Source organism: Neopelma chrysocephalum, unplaced genomic scaffold (assembly GCF_003984885.1).
Source record: "Neopelma chrysocephalum unplaced genomic scaffold, ASM398488v2 Primary Assembly neopelma1_96845, whole genome shotgun sequence".
NCBI lineage: Eukaryota > Metazoa > Chordata > Aves > Passeriformes > Pipridae > Neopelma > Neopelma chrysocephalum.
The window spans coordinates 525,777-552,993 of NW_020925488.1; the positions used below are offsets into that span (position 1 = coordinate 525,777).

At 53.1% G+C, this 27,217-nt stretch overlaps 2 protein-coding genes across 4 annotated transcripts; one reads left to right on the forward strand and one right to left on the reverse strand.

Moving 5' to 3' along the window:
- On the reverse strand, positions 1-3,510 carry SIGMAR1 (sigma non-opioid intracellular receptor 1). 2 transcript variants are annotated; one of them, XM_027670441.1, is made up of 4 exons: positions 3,354-3,510; positions 2,333-2,533; positions 1,734-1,826; positions 1-1,452 (listed from the first exon to the last, which is right to left on the reverse strand). In XM_027670441.1, exons 1-4 carry the CDS (start codon positions 3,502-3,504, stop codon positions 1,226-1,228), a joined length of 672 nt encoding a protein of 223 aa, XP_027526242.1. In that variant the 5' UTR covers positions 3,505-3,510; the 3' UTR covers positions 1-1,225. The 2 variants fall into 2 exon arrangements, with proteins under 2 accessions (XP_027526242.1, XP_027526243.1); XM_027670442.1 differs by lacking the exon at positions 3,354-3,510 and having other exon boundaries at positions 2,380-2,431.
- Positions 3,511-3,610: 100 nt separating this feature from the next.
- On the forward strand, positions 3,611-11,413 carry GALT (galactose-1-phosphate uridylyltransferase). Of its 2 annotated transcripts, none has more exons than XM_027670445.1 (12): positions 3,611-3,728; positions 4,023-4,192; positions 4,269-4,344; positions 4,476-4,524; positions 4,755-4,884; positions 5,144-5,200; positions 5,497-5,619; positions 5,765-5,897; positions 6,348-6,431; positions 6,523-6,677; positions 6,776-6,872; positions 11,397-11,413. In XM_027670445.1, exons 1-11 carry the CDS (start codon positions 3,674-3,676, stop codon positions 6,836-6,838), a joined length of 1,095 nt encoding a protein of 364 aa, XP_027526246.1. In that variant the 5' UTR covers positions 3,611-3,673; the 3' UTR covers positions 6,839-6,872; positions 11,397-11,413. The 2 variants fall into 2 exon arrangements, with proteins under 2 accessions (XP_027526246.1, XP_027526245.1); XM_027670444.1 differs by lacking the exon at positions 11,397-11,413 and adding an exon at positions 7,375-9,133 and having other exon boundaries at positions 6,776-6,866.
- Positions 11,414-27,217: the final 15,804 nt, after the last annotated feature.

Consider the following 27,217-nt stretch of genomic DNA (forward strand, 5'->3'; position numbering starts at 1 on the left):
ATATGGGATGAACAACTTTATTACTGGTATCTCTATTCAGGTAGCAAATTAAGAAGTAGCCCATGTGCAGGGCTGCTGGTCAGCAGACAGGGACAGTCCACAGAGGAGGAGGAGCAACATGCTACAGGCCTGGGTGGCCAGGGACACACACGTGCTTGGCAGCAGCATGGAGGTGAAAGTCCTCCACCATGCAGTGAGCCCACATGGGTCTGGCCACAGGGATGCAAGCAGGGTCCACTGCTGGGTTCCGCTGGGGCATTGCAGTGCTCCGTCAGCAGCCGGGATCCCATGCCGGGAGCCGAGCAGAGCGGCTGTCCCCATGGGATCTCACAGCCAGGGGAAGCATTTTGAAGGGCGAGATCCCATCCTGAGCTAGTAAAACAGACATTTGGGCACTCAAAGATGCTGGGTATGTGCATAGCCAAGAGGCCATGCAGAACGGGGTTTCCATTAAGGCGACAGACGGTGGGTTTCCCCCTTGGGGGGGGACTGCAGGGAGGGGACTGTGGGAAAGGGACCCTCTTCCAGCCCTGGCCCATCTCCTCGGGCAGATGACACACGGGGGACCACGGGGATTTCCAGCACAGAAGCTGGGCATTCCCCCTCTGCTGGGGGGTCTCAGCACAGATCTTGCCTCGTGCCAGGGTGACACTGTGTGCTGCCAACCTACATCAGCAGGGATGGAGCCACGGGAGATGCTGCCAGCTGGACATAGTGCTTTGCGCTGCCTGCAGTCCCGGCAGGCTGCCAGGGAGATGGGGGACTTACTGGCTGACCTTTACAGTCGGTGCTCTAGCCTGGCTCACCCTGTGCACCCAGCCCTGAGGGCAGCATCCTTCTCCTGATGTCTCAAGAGCTGCAGAAATTTTGTGGGGCCTGGGGACAGCCAGCTCCAGCCCCTCTCCCGTTGCATACTGAGAGCACACAGGGCTGTTTGTACACTGCAAGGCCACTCCAGCCCCGAGGGATGGAAAAGCTGGACATGACTCCGATAGAAAGGAGGGAGAGGCAAGTAGTAAAGAGAACTGGTGGTCTGTATTGCCGTGACCACCAAGATCCCTCTGTCCTGGCACCCTGTTGGCCCATGGGGAAGGACAGAGAAATTTGGGGAAGGCACAGGGGATCTCCTGCTGCCTCTGCTAGAACCTGGGCTTGGGGAGGAAGAGAGAAAGGCTGGGAGGAGTGGAGCCAACTGGGCTCGGCAGGGTGCCCTGGCAAGACAGGCTCAGCATCCAAAGGTGCTGAAGAAGGCATTGGCTTCCAGGAGCAAGCCCTTGGCATAGACACGCAGGGTGTAGAAGAGGGTGACGAAGTCCTGAGTGCTGAAGAGGGTGTCAGCCAGGGCGAAGGCGAGTGTGGAGGGGATGAAGCCCCGGCCGTACTCCACCATCCAGGTGCCCGCGCTCCACTGCACTGATGTGGCCTCTCCCGCCAGGTGCACGATGGTGTCTCCTGCCAACAAACACAACCAGCACGGCTCCCAGGAGCTGCCCCACATCATGCCCAAAGGGGAGACACCTGAGATTGGGACCTGCAAGGCTGAGCATCCCAACCCACCCCCAGCCTTGCTCACTTTTCTCTTATTGCCAGCCACTGAGGGATGTGTCACTGGGGACATAAACTGCCCTATCCGGAGCTTTTGGCCAGCTTGAAGGAAGGGCTTTATGACAGCAAGTGGCTTTGTCCCAAGGACATGGATGCAACCCACAGGGTGCTATGGCTGCTGCACTTACCTGGATAGTAGATCTCACTTCTGGTGGTCCCCTCCTTCCACTGCCGGAATGTCCCAGAGATGACAGTGTCAGAAATATCTGCCCAGTACCGACCTATGGGAAGATAGACAGCACTGGCTGAGCATGTCCCTGCCAGGGACAGTGCAGGAGCCCAGGTCTGAACCATGGAGCAGCTCTCTAGGGGTGAAGATACCAAGCCCCAGGGCCTCAATACACCAAGAAGCGCAGACGGGTCTGGTACCCAGGCTGCCTGTGTGAACCAGCCTGGGCTGCTTGGTGTCCTTAAGCCCCATCGTTTCCACCTTGTTTGGCATTCGCTTCCTGCTGAAGCACCGGGAGATGAGATGTCTGCCATCGCCTGCCAGCTGGATGCGGAGAGTCCTGGCCACACGGCATGTCATGCACAGAGACCTGCAGGTGCTGCAGGACACCACACAGGCTAGGCCCCACAAATTATTTTCCAGCATCGCCCACCCCATACAAGAAGTGAAGCAATGCCTGTGCCAGGCACACCACGGCCAGGGTAGTTGGACTCAAACAAGTGGAGTGGAAAGAGCTCACAGAACAACCCTACCTGCCAGACCTGTCCCCCTGCTTACCTGAGTGGCCCCCGGTGTCAACAGCTGTCCCGAAGAGCAGCACGTACTCGGTGAGCGAGGCATGGAGCAGGCACATGGAGCCCATCCACCCGCCTGCATTCACGAACACCCACTGCAGGTCCTCATCTGGCAGGATGTGGCCTGGGTGCTTCTTTCGTAGCTCCACAATGATCTTGGAGAAAGCCAGCTCATGGTCCAGCCCTGCAGCAGCCAGGGTCACTGTAAGTCCCCGGCAGAGGAAAAGCTCTGCTGGCCACCCCCCGAATCCCCTGCACAGCCACAGGGTCCCAGTGCTCCCTTAGAGGGGTCTACCTAGGGAAGATGTCTCCTCTCCCCAGCCTTCAGCCCCTGTTGACCCATCTCTATTGCCTCCCTGGATGGTGATGGAGAATAAACAGCACCAAGTGCTCCAGCCCTACAGCCCACCCCAGGTGCTGGGCAATAGGGGGGTCCCAAGCAAGGTGACAGTGCCCCTGCCCCGGTGACATGCAGTCCCGACCGTACACCCTGTGCCCTACAGGGACAGCCCTCCCCTTCAGCCCCAGCGAGGGGGCCGCTTATGCCTCTGACCCACGTGGGGCTTGGTCCCCTGACCTGGCCCAGCCCAAGGACCGAGAGAACGGCCCTAGCCCCGGGTCCGGTCCCAACCGGGCTGGGTGACGCCTCTGTCCCGGACCCCATCTCTCCTTTGCTTCAGCCCCATTTTCCACTCCGCTTCCCCCATGCTCCCTGTGGCTGTTGCTCTGTACCGATCCCCTCCCTATCCCGGTCCTGCTGCCCAGTCCCAGCCCCTGGCCCCTCCTTGACTCCAACCCCATTCCCCCGTGATCCCGGCCCCCCTGTACCGGACTCTCCTTGATCCCTCCCCCTCGACACGGCTCCCCTCTCCATCCCAGGCCGCCGCTCCCCGCCACGTCCCCGGTTCCGCGCCCCATCCCAATCCCCATCGCCATCCCCCCGTCCCTCCTTGCTTCCCCTCCCCGCCGCTACCCTCCCCGGTCCCCACGGGCGGCCGCGTTACCCGCGTGGTGCCGGGCGAGCTGTGCGATCTCGGCGGGGGTGAACTCGTACCGCTTGGCCGCCAGCCATCCCCGCAGCACCTGCAGCACCAGCGCCAGCGCTCCCAGCGCCAGCCCGGCCCGCAGCGCCCGCCGCCCCCACGCCGCTCCCATGCCGCGCTCCGCCGCCCCCCCGGCACCGGGAGCGGGAGCGGGACCCGGCCCGGGACCGCCCCCGCCGCGGCCACGCCACGCACGGCCTGGGGCGGCTGCGCCGGCGCGACGGGGCGGAGCGGGAGGCTGGAAGGGGCCGATCCCGCCGGGTTTCCGGGAGCGGGCAGGCATGGAGCCAGCGCCGGCAGGGCAGAAGGAGGGGGGCAGCCGCTTCCGCGCCAGCGGTACGGACGGGGCTGCTTTCCTCCCTCCCCTTCCTCCCTCCCTCCCTCTCTCCCTCCCTCCAGACCCCCCGGTGGAGCGCAGCACAGCCCCGGGAAGCGGGAGCTGCGGGAACCCTCCCTGCCTCGGGCGGGTGGCAGCGGACTGGGACAGGGAGGAAGGGTTGAAGCTGGGAAGGTTCAAAGTCTCTTGCATGCCCTCCTCTTGTAGGAGGTGGGTGTTTGTGTAACCTGTCTGCAGGGGGGTCTGCCCCCCGCGTCCCTCCCTGACGCCCCGCTGCTCTCCCCTTCCCGCAGAGCACCAGCACGCTCGTTACAACCCTCTGCGGGACGACTGGGTGCTGGTATCGGCCCACCGGGTGAAACGCCCCTGGCAAGGGCAGCTGGAGAAGCCGCCCCCCGAGGATGTACCCCGCTGGGACCCCAACAACCCCCTCTGTCCCGGGGCCACCCGGGCCAACGGCGAGGTACCACCAAAGGACCCAGGGGGCCGGGCTCCCCCAACACCCTCTCCCATCTTGATCCCATCTCTCGCCCCGGCAGGTGAACCCCCAGTACGAGGGCACTTTTGTCTTCCCAAATGACTTCCCTGCGCTGCAGCCTGATGCTCCAGAACCTGGTAACTTCTGGGAGTAGAACAGGCTGCCGGGGACCCGCAGACTTGGGTCTTGGAGGGGCTGCAAGGTGGCCTGGAGAGACATGGGTGCTGCCCCAGCACCTTCTCCCTCTCTGCTCTCTGTCCTTCCCTAGATGACAGTGATCACCCCTTGTTCCGAGCTGCCCCAGCCAGGGGTGTGTGGTAAGTACCTCCATGGCTCCAGGGAATCTGGGACACGATTTGTCCAGGACCTGCGAGGTGATGCTGGATTGAGCCTGCTCCCTTCTTGCAGTGCCTGTTCTGTGCACATCTGCGCTATTTTGGGGTCATTCTGGAGGTCTTGTCACTGTCCCTTGTTCCACTGCACCCAGCAGGACTGTGAGGATCTCTGGAGATACCCACAGTCCCAGCCACGTGTGTTTCCTCCACAGCAAGGTGATGTGCTTCCACCCCTGGTCAGACCTGACGCTGCCCCTCATGTCCCTGGCAGAGATCCGGGCTGTCATCGATGCGTGGGCAGAGCTGGCGACCGAGCTGGGTGCTTCCTACCCCTGGGTGCAGGTGTGGGACTGGTGGGGGCTGCTCTTTTCTGGCTGGAGGTGGGGGACCAGTGCTGGGTACTCTGGCAGCACCAGGAGTTGGGACTATCCCAGTTGTTTGTGGGTCCCCTGTCCCTACATTGTGCCCTGCTGAGCCTTTCCATGTGGGTGTGAGGCTCTGTTCCCCTGTGGATGCTTCCCTGTCTTGCTGGGGGCACCCCAGCAACTCGCAATGGGGACCCTGTGGCCGGGACCTGCTGGCTGCACCTCTTCCTCTGCAGATTTTCGAGAACAAGGGAGCGATGATGGGCTGCTCCAACCCGCACCCCCACTGTCAGGTGAGACTGTCCCATCTGTCACCTGGCTAAACCGTGAGTCCTTGTCGGCGACCCTACAACAAACCCCCGGGGGAAGATGTAAACGGCAATCCCCTCACCCTGGTCCTCCGTGCAGTGAGGAGACCCCATGCCTATCCAGTCACCGCCCCTCCCGGGTGCACTGTCGCTTGTGGCTGCCGTAATCTGGACTCTCCACCTGGTGGCAGCAGGGACCTGCAGATGGGCGGTGTGGCTGGGGGTACCCCTGCAAAGGCGGGTGCGAGTCCCCAAGCCCCGTGCCCCGATGTGCTTCCCAGGTGTGGGCCAGCAGCTTCCTCCCGAACGAGGCGCGCCTGGAGGACCGGACCCAGCGTGAGCACCTGAGCCAGCATGGCGTGCCCATGCTGCTGGAGTACGCTGAGCAGGAGACTCGCCGAAAGGTCAGGACGTGGCTGTTGTCCATATCCCCTCCCTGGCAGCTGGATATGTGCCAGGGCGGGTTCCCCAGCCCCTAAGAGCTGGGCCCCGGGAGTGCCCTGGGCTGTTGGGCTTGCGTAATTCCCCATCAAGCACCGTGTCCTGCAGGAAAGGCTGGTGGTGGAGAATGCGGACTGGCTGGTCGTGGTGCCGTACTGGGCCACCTGGCCCTACCAGACCCTGCTGCTGCCCCGCCGCCACGTCTGCCGCCTCCAGGACCTCAGAGAGGGCGAGAGGGACAGTGAGTGGCTCTGAGCCTTGTTAGCCCCAAAGTCCTTTGGGCTTTGACCTTCATTAGGAGGTGGCTCTGTGGCAGCTGTGCTGGTGCTGGTGCTGGAGGGTCCATATCCCCTTGGGGTTCAGGGCCACTGGGTTTGGCTGAGGAGGGAACTGACACCCCTGTTTTGCTGGGATAAGAGCTTGGTGTCCAGGCACAGGCAGTACTGCAGGTGAGAATAGAGTCCTTTTTGGGGTGATGAAGCACATGATGCTCCCTACTTCTGGGGAAACTCCTGTGGTGTTGCTTGTGCTGTCTGCATGGGTGGGGAGGGGGTCAACTACCAAATGCAACCCTCTTGCCTGTCACTGATGTCCACCCAGGGAGAGTTGCTGAGGGTTACATGCCTCATTGCCTGGCATGCTGCCTGCCCTCGGAGGGGCTTGGCCAGCTCAGGGTGGCACTCTTCTGCAGGCCTGGCCTCCATCATGAAGAGGCTGCTCATCAAGTACGACAACCTCTTTGAAGTCTCCTTCCCCTACTCCATGGGCTGGCACGGTGAGTTGCGTGGCTGGGGGACCCCCACAATCCCCTCACTCTCATCCCCGTCCCCTTCCCGTGGCTCACGCAGCACCTACACCTGCGGCAGGAGCCCCCACAGGCCCCCACCTGGAGGAGGACTGCAGGCACTGGCAGCTCCATGCCCACTACTACCCCCCACTGCTGCGCTCTGCCACTGTCCGCAAGTTCATGGTGGGATATGAGATGCTGGCGCAGGCACAGAGGGACCTCACCCCTGAGCAGGTGAGTGCAGCTCATGGGGACTGGGGGAACCAGAGAGTCCTGTGCCAGGGCTGTTCCTGGGACCAGCCGCTGGCTGCCCTTTGTGCTGTGCCCTGCAGGCAGCTGAGCGCCTGAGGAGCCTCCCTGAGGTGCACTACAAAGAAGGGGACAAGGAGATGTGATGGGGAGCAGCGGAGCCGGTCCTCATATGTGAGTGTGAGGGGAAACTTTACCCCATTCTACAGCTACCAGAAAGGAGGTCATAGCCAGGTAGGGAAGTTTCTCCCAGATAACAAGTGATAGGACAAGAGGAAATAGTCTCAAGTTGTGTGAGGTACAGTTTAGGTTGGATGTTGGGGAAAATTTGCTGAAAGGTTTGGTCAGGCACTGAAACAGGCTGTCCAGGAAAGTGATGGAGTCACCATCCCTGGAAGTATTCAAAAACATGTAGATGTGGCATTTGGGGATTTGGTTTAATGGTGGCCTTGGCAGTGCTGGGTTAATGGTAGAGGTCTGTGATTCTGTGTGCTTAGTAAGGCCAGGAGACAACTGGCAGTGCTGAGAGCTGAGGCCTGGGAACTCCTTGTGACCTTGTGAGGCCTTGTGACCCCTCTCAGCTCCCAGATTCTCCTGAGTCTTGTCATGACTGGGCTGGGTTTTGGGATTGGTTTTGCCTGTTTAGGTACTCCAGGCCTAATCCTGTGGCATCCTCACATAGGTGGTGCTGTTCCTTGTCTCCTTCACCATCCTAGGCTCTGTCTGTGCCTCCACAGCGTGCTCCTACCACCACCAAAGGGCTTACACTCCTTACCAGTCCAGTCTCACTGGTGGGATTGGGAGTTCTTCCTTCTCTGTGGAGGGACATACCCTCCCCCAACCCCGGACAATAAAATCTGGAAACAAAAGTCCCTCTGCTTCTGCCCTCGTGGCTCTCAGCCCTGGGTGGGAGGATTAGGGTCTCTAGTGGGGACCCCCAACTTCTGGGGGGGTGGGTAACACCGGTGGCTGCAGGGGATGTGCTGGCACCCCCATGCCTCTTATTCCTGGCCCCTGCCTCTGTGCTGCCTCCTCTTCCTCCATGGGGGGAGCTCTGAGTCCGTCTCTGAGTGCTGCAGGCTTGGGGAGGAGTGGGAAGCAGGGAGGAATGGATGTAGACCAAGGCTTAGCGAGCTCCTGGGAGAGGACTGAGTCCTGGCAAACTCACTGCATGGAAGCTGCTGGCTGGAATAGTCAGCCCTGGAGCTTCTCCTCTTCATCCTCTCTGCCTGGGAGTGCTGGCCTGCAGCCCTCATGGTGCCTGCTGTGAGTGCTGGGACTGCCGGGATGCTGCCAGGCACTGGTGGGTCAGCTCTCTTCGTGGTGCTGTTGCTGCCCCCTTTGTCCTTCCCTGTGGCCGCACATGGTGTGGGATAGTGGCAGCCTGGTCCCTGGGCTGAGCTGAGGGATGCTGCATTCACCTGTCTGTGCTCTCCTCCCTTGCAGCCCTTCCCTCCAGGAAAGCCCCCGGGGCTGTGCAGGGGTAGGTTGTGGACAGTGATGCCACCACAGCTGACGTGGGGGAGGATGCTGTGCTATGTACTATCATGTCTTTGCACAAATAGTTTTTATTTGTCACTACAGAACCATTCTCACAACTCTCTAATGAGACCCCTACCCTTGTCAAGTCTGTGAGTGAGCTCCTGAGGGCTGGAGATACATTGCAAGGAGAGAAATGCTCTCCTCCTACCTACAACACAAGAGTTTGTGAGGAGGGCCGTGTTTCCTCTGCCCCACCTGTGCATCCCTATCCATGGGGCTGGGGGAGACAGAAAGGCACTGAAAGCCACTGGCTGTGAGGCTGGATGCTCTACTACATGCTGGTCCTGTCCTTCTGCCTGGATTTCCCCATCCCTGAATCCACAAAGCATCCAAACTGACCTCAGGGCTCCCCAGGTGCCCCAGGGTTTTGGGGAGGAGCTGGAGCCATCATTGTGCACAACGTCCCTGCGCAAGGTATAGGGGTTGCCCGGCTTGGAATCTGGCCTCTTGCAGACTGATTTCTCTCCTGGGACAAGCAGTGTCCGTTTGGGCTCTGCGACCCTCCCGATCGCAGCCCCTCGTCCCTTCTCGTCGCAACCAGTGCCTGCGTGCCAACCTCTGAACTCCCACGCGTGTCTCCGGGGTCCTGGGAAAGCGGCAACAAATTGGCTTAAATGTGGCAATCCAGATTGGGGTAATTAGCCGCTGAACCGGTTGTAACGAAGCTCGTCATCTCCCTGCACGCGCAGTTAGCTCTGATTTAATAGCCCAGCGGCTCCCAGGCCGGGCTGCCGCGCCTCGGCCCGGGGCCGTAAATGAAACTCGCAGTTAAGTCAAGCGGTATTAAACTTTACAGTCACCGTCTTTAGAAACGAGGCTCTCTCCAGTAAATCAGAGTAAGTGCGACTGTAAATATCGAGGCAGGATCCATATTGCTTAATTAAACAGCAGCTAATGAACAGCCTGTTTGTTGTGTCGTGATTTAGGGCGGAGGCTGGGGAGGCAGTGCGTGCTGAGGAGTGCCGGTTCCGGGATGCCCTCTGCTGCCGGTAGTGGCTCCTGTAGTTCAGCTGCTACTAAAAAAGTCTCTGAGATGGCCTGAGAATTGATTTTATTTTTTTTAAATAAAAATTAAATACCCCCTCTAAAATCTGAAAAACTCGGGGTGGAAGCCAGCAGCAGTTAGAGGAGGAGCAGGGGATACAGCCAGGTGTGAGAGCAGGGCTATACTGAGCTTCCCACTTCCTCCCAACAGATCCACCTCCTCTTGCCCTGACATTTTTAGCTTGTGCACAGAGGTGTGAAAGGCTGGAAGGGAGCAATGAAGGTTTCCTATAGCGCAAGGAGGCATCAGGCTGGTGCAAACAGAGCTACTGTGGATGGAAGGGCATTGCAATTCGTAGGAACCGTTGCTGATGTGCTGTAGAGCCCCAAAGCCTTTTATATTTTAGTGATTACAGTCCAGTTTTAATTAAAAAGTGATTTAGGGCAGAGAGATTAAAAAGTCTAGCTGGGTGAGGGATGGGGGAGTGGAGGGGCTGTGGGGTACCCAGCTGTTGCTCTTGACCTGGGAGCATCAAAGGGAAACTGAGGCCCCTTGGGATTCCCTGTAGGGATGTTCCTCAATGCCATTTCGTTTCTGCAGGGTAGCTGTCAGAGATCCTGGGCGTCCCTGTGACTGGGTCATCCTTTTCCTGACTCCACATCCCCCAGCATCTGCAATTCTTGCCCTGAGCTGCTCTGGAGGAGTGAGCAGGGTGGGGGATGGGGAGAGCAAGAGGAGCTAAGGCTAAGCTCAAGCATGGAGTTAATGAATTAAAAACGCATCAAGGTCCCTTGGAGGTGTTTGCACCCTCTGTGGTGCGCTAGTAGGTCTGTGAGGGATTAGAAAAGGATGCAGTGGTTCTGCACTGGGCTGGCACGTCCCATGCTCTGCAAGGAGCAAGGGATAAGTCCAGTGGAGGATGTGGAGGTATAGAGATGCTTGAGGGGGTATGGCCAGGAGTTTATTCTCATTTCAATTCCATTTTCTGATGCCACTGAAAGAAATGGGTCAATCTGCCAAGGGACATGGCTTTCCCAAAGCTCCTGGGGTTTTGTCTCGAGAGAGACAAGCCAGTGTGCTTGCACAGGTTGTAGCAGTGGCTGTCTCCATCATAATTCCTGTCCTGCATGTTTGGGAGACCCAGAGCACCCCCAGCTCTGATACTGAATCCTTCTCCGGACACAGTTGAGTCCTGGGATGCTGCCCTGGTGCACAGGCACCATTTGGAATGAGCACTTAATGGTAGAGGCAAGTGCTGGAGGCAGGTACATGACCTTTGGTTACATGTCCATGTCCTTGGCAGCTGCCAAAGGCTGCAGAGCTGCAGACATGCTGCAGATTCCGAGTCCCCAGTCCTGCCTACCCCTCTTCCTCTCCTCCCTGCTTTCCAGTGCAGGTGAGACAATAAATATTGAACAAAAGAAGTTAATCTGTGACCAGAGTGTTTTAATCAGAAAAAAAAGTTATGAGTCCAGGCCTGCTGGCTCCTGCCAAAGTGCAGTTTTACTGTTCCTCCTGGTACCAGGTTTATGGCTGTCATTTCATTCCAGTTTTACTGTTGTTTTTGCCCTTATCATTGAGTTTCTCCTTGCCTGCTGCTGCCTGAAACTGAGTGGGGGTTTTGTCAATGTATTAAGGAAGAAATCAGGGAATTTTTAGGAGGGAAGAAGAGAAGGAAAGGGAGGAAGAGAGGAAGGATGAAAGGAAGGAAGAAATGAAGGAAGGGAGAGAAAAAGGAGGAATGGGAGTGTGGGAAACAGAGAGAAGGCCAAATCCTTCCCATTTCTATCTAAAAGACACCACCAGGCCCTTATAATGAAAACAATTAAAAATTTTAAGCAGATGCTAAACACTCTGGTGCCCTGCAGCAGAGAGCTCAGTGCAGTGGGGAAATCTGCTGTGCCAGGAGAATGAAAAGCAAAACCCAGATTTCTTCTAAATTTTGTCTTAGCTGGACATGCAGGAGCATGGGAGCAACTGGGCCAGCAAACAGCACCCATCTTGTCCTGGGCCATGTGATGCATCTGTCCTGGGCTTGGCAGCTGCCTTGGCAGGGACTTTCCAAAGGGTTGAGACCAGCAGGAAACAATTTTGGAGGTGACTTACTCATGTCTTAGACAGCTGGTCTTTCTTCCTCTGCTGATGGTCACTGACTACACCCTGCAATGCATTTTCAGAGCCTTCGGGGACCATGTGTTGTGGGAGGGCTGCTGGTCCCAGGTGGACACAGTGAGATGTCTGGATGCTGCCTGCCAAGCCCCAAGGGTGGAATTTAGCTTGTTAATTGTCTGATACATGCAGGTAATTAAATACTGTCACACTGCAGCATCCATGTGGTCACTAAACAGTGGCTTCCCCCAGTTCCCCCCGAATTTCCTGCTTGCCTGAGGTTGGGGAGGTACCTTGGGGCTCAAGTCTTGCCGATGGGGACCTGGCACTGCGTGTTGTTTCAGCCTCTCCCATCCTGGAACCCCATCCTGAAGTCAGTGGCCTCTGTTTAGAGCAAGAGAAACCACAGGAGGGTATAGATTCCTGCTGGATTCAACCCAAACACAACTAGCTGGGGAGAGAGAGGAGCAGGTGTGGATGGGAGGGCAGGGGACTGGTCTGAGTTGGGTTCAGCCAAAATGCTTGACCACAAAAGGAGGTTACCCACCTGCAGTGGATATGCTGGAAGAAGGGAGGAGCCCTTGCAGCACCCAGGATCTGGCATGGCTGAAATTGGGCACCCTGCACACCCCTGCTGCTGGAGCCAGCTGTGAGAGCTCACAAACATCTGTGCCTGCCCCAAAGGAAGGATCCCCCTTCATCCTGATGTTCCAGAGAAGGAATCTGTAAATATTTTGCTAATTATCATCAGCAATACCGAGGAGTCTGCTACAAAGCTCTGGGGGCGGGGAGACATTGTAACACCAGGATGGAGCCGGGGTGGAATCATCCCCTGGGGTTTGCCTGGGCATGAGGTGGTTCCTGGCAGAGGCAGAGCCCTTGGGAGAGGGGAGGAAGTGGAGAGATACTAATTAGATGCTAATAAGAAAGTAATTAGTAGGTCTCCAGCCTTGCCAGTGCCCTTGGGCTCCCCTGCCCGGCTCCAAGCCAAACCACCTGCTTCAGTGTCCCCAGGGTGGCTTAAGCCCCACAGGGAATGGCTGGAGCGGGGATGAACCAGCTGCTGCTCCCCACGCACACTGACATGCCTGACCACAACAAAATGTCCTCATAAATTGCCCTCGTGAAACAAAACTTGACAAATAAAAGCCAAAAGTCCATCTGCAGCCTGTTTGCTTTTGGTGTTTAATACGTCCCTTGTTTTGCTCGCATTTGTGTGTAGCTCATGGCAGCTCCTCCGCTCCCTCATGGCTACGTGCTTGGGACGGGAGATAGGACTCCTGGGCTGCCTGTGCTGTTCCTGGGGGAGAAGTGCTGCCCCTCCTCGTGTTTCAGGTTCCCCATGCCTCAAATAGCATCAATTACGCAGAGACCTGGCCCCATCAGCTGGCCAGGATGCCTCTGGGCTTTAAGAGGATCCTTGGGACACCCCCGGTGTGACACCTTTAGGGTGCCTCCGGCTTAGACGTGGCTACCTTCCATCCGGCACAGGTCTTGCAGCTGTGAGGAAAATGTTTCCCAGCCCCAAAACAACACTGTGTGGCAAACCCCTGGGTTAGTGCGTCCAAACTGCTGGCTCACTATTTAATTAACACAATTAAAAAAATAATTAAAAATTAAATGTTTAATTCTCAAGTGGGCAAGAAACAGAGAGAGTGCAAAGCCAGGATGGGTCCCCAGGATGCCAGTTTGCTTTTTAACCCTTCCTATCCCACTTTCAATTTCCCCTTGGGATCAGAGATCATCAAAAATCATCTATTCTGTTTGCAGCTGCTTCCACTGCTCTTTGGTAATAGCAGGACCCTGTTCCATCACAGTCCGGCAGGTCGCCTCAGAAGTAGCTGACACATTGGCGCAGGAGAAATGATCCCCAGCCTCTGCTGGGGTCTAAAATTTCCCCCCCACCCCCAAAAGGACTAGCCGACGCATCAAGAACTTGGAATGATTATGATAAAACCTGCGGGACACCAAGGGCATCACTATGATTTGTGCTGTCTAAATGTTAATCAGAATAATAATGCCTATTGAGACAGCTGTTTTAAAAGGCTGTGATGTCGGAGTAAAAATTCCAATAAAATTCTATTAGCCCTTCCTCGTTACACTAATGGTGCCTGCTGCTAAAAGCCCCCTGCTATAGACACCCGTATTAATGGGCTTATTACAGGAAATAAAATCTGAGGCTGAACATTACAGTGAAGCCTGATTAATTCAGCAAGGTAATCTTTTTTTTTCTTCCCCCTCCTCTCTGCCTTTTCTTTTTCTCCCCCCCTTTATTTAATGAATATGCTTCTTGAAGTGCCAACTTCTGAGCTTTGCGTGGAGTTTGGGGATGATTTTAAACTGATCTCGTTCACAATGAGATGAATCTTTGTTCTGGCTCCTGGTGCAAATGGGGGGGAAGGCTTCTCAGATATCTCTATCAAACCAGGAAAGAGGAAAAGCAGCCAGGTTACAAGTGAAGATGTTAGGAAGGGGGCAACAACGGATATCCCATGGATGGTCCTGGAGTGTCAGCTCTTGTGCTGGAACACCCCACTGCTTGTCCCCACACAGGTGTATGGTGACATTGGACAAGGTGAAGCTGCTGGGGGGCAAACAGCAGCTTCTCTCAGCTGCTCCCTCCCATCCTTTCTTGTCCTGATTTCTCCTCTTTTGCTGTCACCCCCATCCCTGCAGGAAGGTCTGCCTAGGTCTCAAGGCACTACATCCAGGTTTGCAGGTGCTATCCCAAGCCCAGTGTGGTGTCACCCAGCGAGGCTGGCACCCTCAGCACACGCTGAGAGGCAGAAACACACCAGCAGACACACCACTATTCATTCAGGCTATAAATAACTCCCATAAAAATCCTCTTCCTAGCCTTTTGTGTTCAGCCAAACCCTGCCAATGGGAAAGGAGACAGCATCTATTTTATGGGCGGCTGGAAGGCGGCTTTGCATTTTTCTGGCTCACGTAATCCCACAGGTACCCTTGTTTCTTTTCTTTTTTAACAGCCTTTTGATTCACGTTCCTCCCAGCCAAGTTTAATTACGGCTTCAGCTCCCACTGCCCAGGGAGGGAAAGGGGAGAGGGCAGCCCTGCCAGCCTATGCAAGGACAGGGGGCACAGGGCAAGAGGGAGGGAGGGGAAGGGGAGAAGGGGAGGGAAGGGAGGACAGAGTGAAGGAGGGAAAGCAAGAAGGAGCAGGCAGGCAGGCTGTAAAGAAGGAAGGAAAAGGGAAAAGGGAAAAGGGAAAAGGGAAAAGGAAAAGGAAAAGGAAAAGGAAAAGGAAAAGGAAAAGGAAAAGGAAAAGGAAAAGGAAAAGGAAAAGGAAAAGGAAAGAAAGTGCAGCACAGGACTGTGCCCATCCTGAGAAGCCCAGAGTAGTGTCCAGGTCCCAGCTTGGGGTAATGACTGCATTTAGCAATCTAGGTAATTTTTTTAATTAACCTTAGCAAGAAGCTGTGAACACCATGAGCTTGTGGAGGGGTCAGGAGATACTGGGCGATGGGCTAGCAAAGTCTATAATTCCTTGATCGTAATTCCACATGGATATGTTGCAATCATAGCCTTCAAGTTAAGCATGGGGCCAGCACACTACATGCTGGTAACAATTTAATTATAGTGTAGGGGAGTTGAATTTCAGTGAAAAGAAAAAGGTGGTGGGATTGCACAGACCCTGCCAAACAATGCTTAGGAGTCTGCAGTTGGGTCTGGAGTTGAGGTTTCCCTCTGGGGATCTGTGGCCTCAGTGCCTTGGGAAATGTGGTGTCCTTGGATTGGGGATGGCTGGAGATTTCCCCCCCACCCCACCTGTTCCACCCGTGCCTGTCAATTCAATCACCCAGTTCACAGCAGCAATCTCTTCTCCCCCATATAATAACACAGCCAATGCTCACTTGATTACCTGCCCACCCTAGAAATAAGAATGCCTTCAACATCCTTGGTCCTTCAGATCTCTCTGGGTAGGTTCTTTGTGTGATCACCTCCCCTTTGCACCCTTATTGGCACCATCTGGCAGTGAAGGTGAGGATCTGCATGGGAAACCCTGTGACCAGGAACAACACTGGTGAGTGGGAAGAGGAGGAAAAAGCATACAGAAGAAAGAAAAAAAAAAGGTGAAGAAATCAATTTAGTTGCAATAAAGCCTCTTACTGTATTAACTGCTAATCCAGAAATACACAAACACACAGAGGGAGTCCTTGGAATAAAGGCATTTAATTAAGCTGTTTGCTTGGAGTTGGCTCTGAAAGGTCTGGCACGATGGAGGAACAGGCACAGCTGGACCCTGGGGAGATGCTTGCTGGGGCCTTCCCCCTTGGTTCAAGGCCGTGGAACAGTGCTGTCCCCTCCATGAGGACACAGCCTACCCTCCAACCACATCTGAGCTTCCCTTTGCTGGTTGAGGAGAATATCTCCTGGCCCCCCATGGATGCTGGGAAGCTGACTTTTCGTGATGTTTCCCATCCAGCTGGGGTAGGAACTGTTGGCATCACAGGACCATTTGCTCTTTCCTCCTTTCCTTTTCGTCGAGGGGAGGGGGCCTCAGTGAGGGGGGTTATAACTCTTCTCTCCTTCCATTTGATCTGCCAGCGGGCTCAGCAGGGGGAAGACCCTGTCTCGGCAGGCTGCCCACGAGATAAAAGGAAGAGAGGGCCAAGCCAAGACATTTTTTCCACTGTTCCCCCCACCCCTTCGCCCTTTCCTCCATCCCCCCGGTTTTCTTGGCAAAGGACGAAACAGGGAAATGAGTGTACTCCTTTCAAAGCCCTTCTTCTTTCAATATTGAACCAAGCCTGGATTCCCTTCTGGATGCCTGATTGCTGGCATTCCCGCTCCCCATGCAGCCTAAACTGTAACAGCTGAAGGCTGGGGATGATGTCGGGGCACTGCAAGCACGTGTGGGGAGGCTGTAAGAGAAACACCAGCCCCCTGCTTCCCACCCCAGTATCTGGGCTGTTCTGCACCTCGTTGAGACCTGTTCCCTCAGTGGTGCCTCTTCCCCATCATCACCTTCAGCCTGTGAAGCTCTGCTGCTCTGGCATGTCACGAGTTGTGGAGTCTCTGCCCCTGACAAGCTCCTGGGCTATAAAATGTTCGACTGTGACACCATGTCCTGCAAAGCCTGTGCTTTGGGGCATGGGAACCAGCTCCGTTGCCCTGGGATTCTTGTCAAGACTTGGGAATCCTGTCCTACCCCTAGCTGGGATGAAAGCCATCCTAGGGAACCTGGCAGGGCGCAGCCCAGCTCCCACTTGCTGTGTTGGACTCAGCAGAGTGTTTCACTTTAACTTTTTCCAGAGATTTTCTTTTGATTTCATCCTTTTCTGTTTGATTTTTTTTTTTGAAGGAAGATAACGATCTTGCATTTCCAAATGAAGTCATTTGGCACCTGGGTAGGGTGGAGGAGAAAAGATTTATTTTTCATTTAAAGTTGTGGAAACAGGATAGCCAAAACGTTGCATGCCTTTTTTTTTTTTTTTCCCCTAGAACGTTTTTAGAAAGAGAAATTTCTCTGAAGTGACCTTTTCTTAGGAAGTGTTTTGATGAACTGGCATTTTCCGGATGAAAAATCATTTCTGTCCAAAGTGCCTGGCCCTTTCCAGGGCAGGAGCGGAGGGGCCATGAGAGCTGCGGAGGGAGAGAGCTTGGGATTTCTTCAGCAGTTTGGGGAGGATGCTTGGAGTGGTGTGGATAATTTGGTGCCAGGACCTGGGGGCTGATGACCAAGGTGGTGGATGCAGCTGTGGTGTGATCCTTGCAAGGCAGCAAGGAAGGTGAGGTGGGGCAGCCCAAATCTACAGCACAGCACTCCCCAGTTCCTCCTTATCAGCCCCTTGGCATCTCTCATGCCTTTATCACACTCAGTGTAACTTCCTGAGGAAGGAGGGCAGCCCACCACTGAGGTCTTAGTGTAAACCTTCAATAGCAGCTGCCTCTAATTACTGCTTGAAATCCTTTGAAGCAGGAGGATCTGGATTTGTGAAGGGACAGTGGGGATAGGGAGCTTCTGGATGTGATCCACTGTGCTCTTCCTGGGGGTGTCTCACATCAGCACATCCCCCAGCCCCAATGCACACCCGCTGGGGCTGGAGAAACACAGTCTGCCTCTGCTCTTCCATGATCTTTCCTTACACCCAGGGTTGCAATAACCTTTTCAGCTCCACCAGCCCAAGGACTGAGCTGGACATCCCATGGGGCTGCATCCAGATATGCTGCAGAGCTGCTGCCCCCAACCCGGGTGCTCACATGGCCAGTGCAGCCCACACCATCCCCGCTGCCAGGAGGGTTACATCTTCTTGCCTGCATCCCATTTGCACATGTTTGGGATGGGAGTTTGGGATGCCCCAGGAAACTCTCTGTGGGAGTTTGTTCCCCTTCTTTAATCCCATTCGGATGTCCTCATTTTCTGCTTTCCTGCACATCTCGTGTGGCATGTCGATTCGCTATCGCTCTGGTTTATTAATCAGAGTGTCAGGCAGGAGCAGATCAAATGGCTTACAAGAGCCTAAGTACGTTACAGCAACGCTATTATCTCTCTCCACTGAAATTCGTAATCTCCATGAAAAATTAGAGCAAGCTGCTCTGACAAGCCCCATTCTCCATATGCCCCATGAGCAGGACCCTAATTATTTCACCTTTCTTTAACTCTTTATTGATCCCATCCTCCATGAGCCGCCTGTTATTTTGCCTGGGATTCATGCATTAACAAAAAAGATTGGCTTCACACACACTTCTAAACTCCTGGTGCTTGCAGGCTGCCTACAGGAGACTGCTTTTCTCTCCTGACAGAGAGACAGGCAGCTGCTTTTGGGGGGGTCCCTCACACTTTTTGGGGTGACTTTGCCTGGTGACATGGCAGCGGCTGAGGATCCTTCCCGTGGTACCCAGCAGGTGGTGGTGATGTATAACTATTTCCTCACGGCCTTTTCTTATCGGAGGCTTTTAATGTTTTACTCAGCTGCAGGTTGACTTTACCCATCTCTCTGGCTTTCAGTGGGGGCTCACCCCACCATAAGACCTTTTTTTCGTATTTGCCATACTGGACACAGGCAGGGCTGGCATTGTTTTGTTCTTGATGCCCTTTTTGCACTCTCCAGGCTTTGCCAGGTGCAGACTTTCATATGAAGGGAATACAAGAAAAACCTCTTATCACTCCTGCAAGCCTAGTTGACACAGTCTTTCCACTCTTTGACTGTATTTAATACCTTTTATTTTACATCTTTCAGCACTTGACAATAGGACCAAAAAATATAATATCCGTAATAATGCCTGTTCTGAAGGGATGGTGTCTAGAGGGAGACAGGAGGGGGATGGATATAAGACATGGAGCATGAGGAACACCAGAGAGGAAGGCAATGGCAAATGCCTCACTGTTCAGGGGGTTTTTAGCTTGCCTCCACCTGAGGTTGCCTTCCCCAGGCAATGGGGACTTGAGTTTCGGCTGGAATGTTGCTCTCCAGAACTTTGATGCAATCCTGCAGGATACTAGTGGTGCTAAAAGGGCTGAGCTTGCTGCATCCCAACTGCTGACCTGGCACCTGGGGATATGGATGGAGATGGTGAGAGGCTGAGGAAGAGGCAAGAAGGAGCAGAGAGAAGGATTTAGTCAGCACCTCCTCTGCCAGCTTTGGGATGCACTTGCTGCTTGGGAGATGGATGGGGATGATGCCATGGATGTATTTGGGCAGAGAGGAACTTGGGCGGACTGGGAAGCTGGGGTGCCCTTATCCACTCTTTGGGAGTGACAAACAGTGCCATAGTTCTCACCCAGTGCCTTCCAGGTGGCTACTGGGCCAGCTGTTGGCCTCTGGGGAAGGCATTGGGACAGATCCTGGGAAAACTCATTAGTTCTCCCAAGAACTGCAACCAAGCTGAACCAGAGGGCCATGCTGGGGCTGGAAGTGGAGAAATGAGGAATGTTGCTTCCAGAACCTTTGGCTAGGACAGCCAGAGGAGGGGAAGATGGGAGCTGAGAGCATGCAGGCTGGTTATGCTGGGCTGGAGTCTGGCTGATGTTGATTAAGGGCTGGGTTCAGCTTGGCACTGCCAGGTTTGCAGCCAGCAGCCCCATTTCTTCCCGGGGATGCTCAGCCTCCCAGCTGCCCTCCAGGGCTGTCAGAACAGAACAGCTGAGGGGCACAGTGCTCCATCTCACTGCTCTTCAGTGTGGAAATACCTACAGACACTGAGGGAAGTTTTATTTCTAGGACCCTCCTACTTCCCTAGAGAGGCCAGAGCTGCTTCTTGAATTCAGCATCTTGAATGGTCCCAGTGTCACTGCTTTACATGGAAAGTAACTGGTTCCCCTTTGCTTTTTACTCCTTGCCACATTTACGTCCAGATGTTTAACTTTGACCTTGGATCAATTTAAAGTTATCCATTTTTCTATGACAAGGGCCTCTGAGATGATGAAAAATTGACATGGTGTAATAGCAGAGAAATGTCTTTGGATCTGCAGCCAATCTCTCCAGCCCTCCAAACTCTGCAGAACATCTGAGCAAACCCAATAGTTTCTAATTTTTAAACAGGTATGTACATGTGTGTATGTACATGTGCATAGCTCTATACATATTTGTATTAATATTCTCCACCCATTTCATTGCAGCATCTGGCCATCAGAAATGCAACTCGTGATGCTGGGGGCTAATGGGATATGTTTTTATTTGTTCTTGTTATAAAATAGGTACCTCCGTATTAACTTTGCAGGGCATTATATTGATGTAGGGCAGTAAACTTTATGGCAGATTTCACAACCCTGTTAAGTGCATCATCTTAAACTGTAATATCTGTCTGGGAAGACAAGTGAAACCCTTGCCAGAAATACATGCCTGGGAAGGAAGGTAGTGTGAAGATGGAGGAGGAGAGGAGAATTGATGCTGATACCTGCAGGATCCTGGGGTGTGCAGGAGGCTCCCCAGATCCCGGGGAAAGGGGTTTGCTCACTGTTTTTGGCTTCTCGTGAAGTCTCTGTGAGCAGTGTCTGTGCCAGCAGTGATTGCATCCCTCGAGGTTCTGGCTGGCTGCTCCGGAGGCTGTTTGCTCTCCTGTCCCTCCGCCTTTCACATCCCCAGTAAATCTAACGTTATGCACACTGTGGCCGCTGGTCACAGATAACTGCTTAGCTTAAATCCTGCTTGAATTCCCTTGGCTTATCTGCTAAATGGGATCTCTGTTATAAATAGAGTCCTGCAGACATGAAGGCCTATTTGGGCAGGGGCTTGTTTGGCAAGGAGTTTTACAGAAGTTTGAGCAAATTGCTGGGGAGAAGCTGCAAGATAATAACAAGGAAAATGATATTAAACTGACTTCTCTGCTTCCTCCTTATCCCTCAGCTGTTAGGAACTCACCTGGAAAGTACAGCTCTCAAGCAGACAAGGCAGCACAGGCACCACAACTCCAGCCCAGTGATTGCAGTGGTGAAATGCTGTCTCAGAGCCAGGAATAGGAGGGAAAAGTGTCCCCATGTGTGTACCCATGGCAGCCCTCAGCAGTGGGCAGAGGGGTGGGTCCAGGCAGGGTGAAGATGAGCTACATGCCTGCCAAGGCACCACTGTTGCAGGGATGCTGGTTCTCCTCCCCCAGCTTGTGGTGGCTGGCTGCCACCACTGTCAGCTAATTGGGATGCTGATAATTAAAAAGTGTTTCGTGATTTAATTTTCCCCTCATTATGATGTCTGCCTCAGTCTTGATGGTGCTGAGCACATCTCTACAAAGACTTCAGGAGACGGAGGGGGTGATCCACACTGTTGCAGGACAGTGGTGAAACCAGATCAGGTGCAAATGGTTCATGAAGAGGCTGAATCAAAACCCCATTGCTTTGGAGACACAGAGAAGACCAGGCTGGGAAATGGGTTAACAAGGCTGAGTCTGCAACAGGTCAGCAGAATCCTGATTCTTCTGAAAGTCTCTGGGTTATGAGTTCAGCATCTGCAAAAGGCAACCATCCAGAGGGGGGGGTGTGCAGGAGAAAATCTCTGTTGGTGCATATCTCCAGCATTGCAGTCACTCAGTGTTAAAGGTAAAAAACAACCAACAAATTAATTTACTTGGATTGGCATAGGATAAGCATTGCCTGGGGAAAGCAATCCCCTGGAGAGGACACCTGGGCAGTATTTGGTGGTGATGGGAGTCTCCATCAAAAGGGTTCTTGCTGTTGTGTCTTCAGCTGGGCCAGAAGACTCTGCCAAATGTTATCTTGCTCAGTTCTTACAATCTGGACGGCCATGATCCTACCTGAACTCTCAGAACATGCATAATTCAGTACCATTGATACCTCTAGTACATGAAACACATCTCTTAAATATCTTAACTACGTACAGAGGACCATCGTACATGACCATTCCTGCTCTTGACTTACAAACCTTTTGTCTCTGCACAGGGTGGTCACTGCTGTGGCAAGGATGCTTCAAGACTTGCCTCCTTTAGGATGGAGATCAACAATTTCAGGTGCACTGATAGGGCAGGACCATCTGAAGTTCTCACCTGGAGGCCTGTAAGAATTAGCCAGATACTTGACTGTGAACCTGCCATGAGGGTGTTTGCAGCTAGAGTGGATTGCAGGGACTTTTTCCATCCTTTTGCTTGTAAAGCTTTTTAATTTCTTTCCCTTGTCTAGCAGTCAAACCCCAACAGGGAAGAGTCAGGGTTTCCTGGAGACTCGAAGCTTCAGGGTGCTGCAGGGAAAGGACATTTGAGCAGATATTCCCGGCTGGAAGTCGGCACCAAGACCCCTCCCTGTGCACAATCCAGGGCTCGTTTGTCAAATAAGCTTTGTTTTGGGCCAGATTTTCCCAAAGGCCAGAGGGATGGATTGGAGAGGGACTTGGTGGCAGGGAGCCTCGGAGGAACCATTGGCTGGGAGAGTGCAAGCCAAACTGATGCCAGCACTGCCTGAGGTCACCTTTGGCTCCAGGCTTGAACCAGGAACATGGTGTGGTGCAAATGGGAAACGCCAGAGGCAGCTTGACAGAGGGCAAATTGGGTAAAACAGCATCAGGAGTGTCAAAACAAATTTGTTTCCAGTATAGAAAACACCTCCCTTGGGAGCATGAGGGAGGCTTAGGAGTTGTTACTTTTGGACGAGAGAGGCAGTGAATTTGATCAGCAAACAAACGGGAACTGGCAAAGCTGACAGCTTTTGCTCTGATTGCTTTGCTTCCTCCGTGCTGGGCTGTGTCTTTCTTTTTTTTTTTTTTCCTTTAGGGTTTTTTTCCCATTTAATTTATTGAAATGCTCTGGATCCCAATTCACTTTCTTTGCTCTTTACTTCTTATTGCTTTGGCTGAAACTTTAAATCCCCAGTATGACTGGGATCAGGGCAAGAATAAAAATATCCCATGGAAAAACAAACCAACCCAAGGACATGAAAACAAGCTGCAGCATTTCTGATGTTCAATTTTGGTAGCAGAGGGTGGGTGTCTCTTGGTAGCAGGACAGGGATATGGTGACAGTGACCTCTGGCATGGAGGGTTGTTGCCAATCCCTGCACAATGGAGTGAATTAGTGGGTTGCACTCTGACTCCTAAGGATCAGGGCCTCTGCCTGACTTAAAGGGAAGGATAAGGGAGAAATCTCCCTGCCAAGGGGTGAGGCTGGAGGCTTTTCCTGAAGCTAAGAAAGTGCCAAGAAGGAAACCTTGTCTTATGAAACGTCCTCAGAGAGCTGTAGGGACACAGAAAAATGGCTGCCAAGCCACCTCCTTGAGTGATCCTGCTTTTCCAGAAACAGCATCCTTTTTCGCAGGGGGAAAATGAGGCCCAGGGCAATGATGTGGTATCAGTAGGTAGGGAAGGCTTGGAGCGGCACCCCACGTTCCTGGGCGTCAGCTGCATTCCCTCTGTGTAGACAGCATGTGTAGTCAATGTGTCATGTTCCTGCCTTTTCATCAGCCTGAAATTACCTTTTGTTAAAAAAGAAAAGAAATCCAAATCTTCAAGAAGCCACTCAGGCTGTTGTCTGAGGCATGTTTGTTTGTTTGTTTGTTCTTGTTTGTTTTTTTAATCAAAGAAACAGATGTTTCTGTTTTATATTAAATGGGCTGCAGGGCTGGATCCTGCTCTTGCTTCCAGCACTGTGTGTCTGGAGTGAAGCAGTGGTCACTCGGAAGGGAAGAGGTGCTTGTCTGCAGTGCCTGACCCCTGAAGTTTTGGGAAAGGGTCTTTCCCTTCTTTGTGGCACTTTGCTATTAATGGCATTAGTAACAGATGGATTTACAGCCTGTCTGTTGTGAAGTGGCTCTGGGAATAATTCTTCTTCCTTGTCTCTGTTGTGTCTACCTCAAAACGGGGCTGTTCTGGTTTTGCTGCAGCCTCCCTCTTGTGCCTTTGGCTCAGCCTCTGATTCAATGGTGCTAGCACCCTCCAGGTGGACCATTACATCTCATCTCATGTACTTCCTGGGGAAAAATATTTCCCAATGGGATTCCCACAGCCCTGCTCAACCTGAGCCTTTCTGTCAATGTTGGCAGGTACATTTCGGCCTCCTGCAGTACCTTGTGTGCAGGGACTGGTTTGAAGGATGCTTTTCTGCAGCAGTTGGACTGTTGTCACATGTCTTTACCCTTCTTGCATTTCAACTCCAAAGGAAATGGTGAGAAACTATTTGCCCTGCCAATGACCTTGAAGCATGGGACCAACAGCTTGTGTTCACATGAAACCTCCTGAACATCCTACATGGACTTGGTCTGCTGTCAGGGTCTGATTCTGCCAGCTGTGATCTCTGGTCTGTGTCAAAGTTGGATTTAGCTCCCAGTAAACAAGCTGAGAAAGCCGGAGCTCAAGTAATGTGGAAACTTGGTTCCTCAGAGCTGCAATTTGTCATTGCTTTCCCAAAGGCAGGTGATTGCTCTACAGATTATAACAGATACTGGTGTCTGCTCACAGGATATTCAAGCTGAGACTAAGGAAGGAGCTCAGCAATGCACAGTGTAGAACCTCATCAGCAGATTGGCAGTGGGGCCCAGCAAGGCCAGAAGCTGCAGCACATGGAGAGATGCCTGGTGGAGGTAACAGCTTCTCAGTACTGGCTCCTCTGTGCTCCCTGCCCTTGAAAAGAGGGCAGATATACTCCAGAAATGCCTCATCCTGGGCCCAGCATAGTGACAATCAGGAGCATCCTGCTTCTTCGAGAAGCAGAGCATCTCAGGGGTGTCTGCTGCTTTTCTACCACCAGGTTTAACACCTACTTTGGGAGGGAAGAACCTTAATTTGAGAGGGATGTGCTGCCCTGGAAAGTGCAAGAACACTGTGCTTGGCCACACTGCAAACAGTGCTTTCTCTTCATGCCTCCAGCACCACAGATGTGCTACCATGGCCCAAGTTGCTCTGTGAGGATGATGGCCACTTTTCAGAAAAGGTTTTGGACTCCCTGATCGATAACTGAAGCCTCTCACTGCTCCACATTAGGGCTGAGGTACAGGGACTGTAGCTGATCAGGTGCAGAAGAAAGCTCTGGTCTGGATCAGAAGCATCTAACGTGTCAGATCCTCTTTAATCATCAAAATACAAAAGTAAGAATCTCATCTGACTGCTTGGCTGTACTGAAATAATAGCTTATTCAGAAGCTAATTCAAGACATTTAAGCCTAAACACCAGCATTTGGGGTGTGCATTTATAGCAGGCAGGCACATGGAAGCTACCTCTACTGCATTTAATTCCTTCCACAAAGTCCATTGATCCAGGCATTACTGCCCAGGCAAAACTGGCTCGAGTTTCATTGCAGACATGACCAACCATATTGCTGTGAGCTGCCCAGCATCGTAACTGAGAGTAGGTGTGCTATTCATTTTAAGTGAGTGTTTGGGCTGGTGCCTCTTGCTCCAGCTTATCACCAGCTTGTTACCTCCAGCATCTGAAGCCTTGCCTGCCTCACCAACAGGAGATTAAGAAAGGGGGCACTTGCCAGGTGCCTGCAGCAGGTCTCAGCTACAGCGTGTTGGGTGATGTACAGGATGGTGCTGGGAGTGATGGGGGCACCCAATTCAGCTGAGATAGAGACAGTGAGGTATTTGTGCAGGCTGATGGGATGTGTGGAGTGAAATTACTGAAGAGGGGGGGATGGATTCTGGGTTTTCAACATGTTGTCACTGCCTGCCCTAGGGCAAGCAGGAAGACCATGAGCCCTGGGGAGATCAGGCACCCCCTTTCCTTTGAAGGCAAGGAGATGAGTGCCTGGAGTTACTGGTCCTGATACTATCTCCTCCTGCATCCCACTGGCCTTAAGGATACAGTTATTCTTGCAAAGAAGGAGAGGCACTGTTGAGGAGTGGCCCAGACTCATTACAGACACCCATTTGGGAGAGCAAAAAAACTCTCTACCTGAGCTCCTCCAAGTAGTGGAGCCCATGCCTAGGAAATGCCCAGCAAAACCTGCTCCCTCTCCCAGATAATATTTCAGCCTACCACAAACACCAGAATTGCTGGAGGATGGCAAGTTCAGCTGCTGACCTCTCCTTGTACTGAGACAGTGAAGAATATATTTATTTTGTCTGTACCTTCTCCATGCCTTTACGGACTATTATTCTCCACGGCTGTACACAATCTCTTTTCCAGGCAGCTGTGTCCCACCTGAATCAATTCCTCACTGTGCAGAACTTTCCCAGATCTTGGGTTGTTTCCATTTGGAGATCTGGGAGAGAAGAAGCACACACACCGTCCATGGATACAGATTTACATTGTGGCACTGTGATGTTAATGTTTTCCTATTATTTCCTGATATTCCTATTATTTCCTGACAACAGGTACCACTCCTGTGCTTCTCCCTGTTATGTGGAACAGCAGCACCCAGCTCATGAGCCAGGCAGTGCCCCAAACAGTTTATTGCCACTGTGTTCCTCAGCCCCATATCTCATTTGTCATTTAATTGATAAGCAGTTTTGTCAGATCTCTTGGCAACTTTTAAAAATCAGGTCACCCTAAACACATGGTGCTGGCAGAAGTTGTCACCTCACTGTCTACCTCCTTCCCTAATTCATTCATGAACAGACTGAGCAGTGCAGGTCCCTGTGCTCCCTGCTTGCAGGGCTCTGCCATTCTGCTGAGAAACTGCCCATGCATTCCAGCCTGTTTATCCATTTCTAACAGGGAGAAACCCTCCCTGCTCTTCTGCCACCACCCCAGTTCCTTTAGGGGTTACTTTGCTGCTTGCCTTCAGGTTTGTTTTGAGGTGAGCCATAGGAAAACTTATGGGATGGGAACCTTTCCAAACCTGCTTGCAGTGTGTTTGAATAATAATGGTCCTCTGCTTTGTCCTGCTGGAGGCTTGCCCTCAACTGACCAATTCCAGCACCTGAGAAGGAATCACCCCATGCACCAGCACAAGCTGGCCAGCTGGAAAGCAGAAGGATAAGGACCTGGGGGTCCTGATGGAAAACAATCTGTCCCTGAGCCAGCAGTGTGCCCTTGTGGACTGGAAGGCCTATGGTGTTCTGGGGTCCATTAGGAAAAACATTGCCAGCAAGTTGAAGGAGTGGGTCCTGCCCCTCTACTGGGGCCTAGTGAGGTCACATCTGGAGTGGCCACAACTGTGTCCAGTTCTGGGCTCCTCGGGACAAGACAGACTTGGAGCTCCTGGAGTGGATTCAGTGGAGGGCTATGAAGTTCCTAAATCATTTAGGGACTGGAGCATTTCTCTTAACTGAAAGGCTGAGAGAGTTGGGCAAGTTCAGCCTTGAGAAAAGACAACTGAGAGGGGACCTCATCAATGTCTGTAAGTATTTGAAGGCAGGATGTCGGAGGACAGAGCCAGGCTCTGCTCGGTGGTGCTGAGCAACACGACAAGAGGCAATGGGCAGGAACTGATGCACAGGAAGCTCTACCTGAACATGAGGAAGAGCTTCTTTCCTAAGCAGGTGATGGAGCACTGGAACAGATTGCCCAGAGAGGATGTGGAGTTTCCCTCACTGGAGATATTT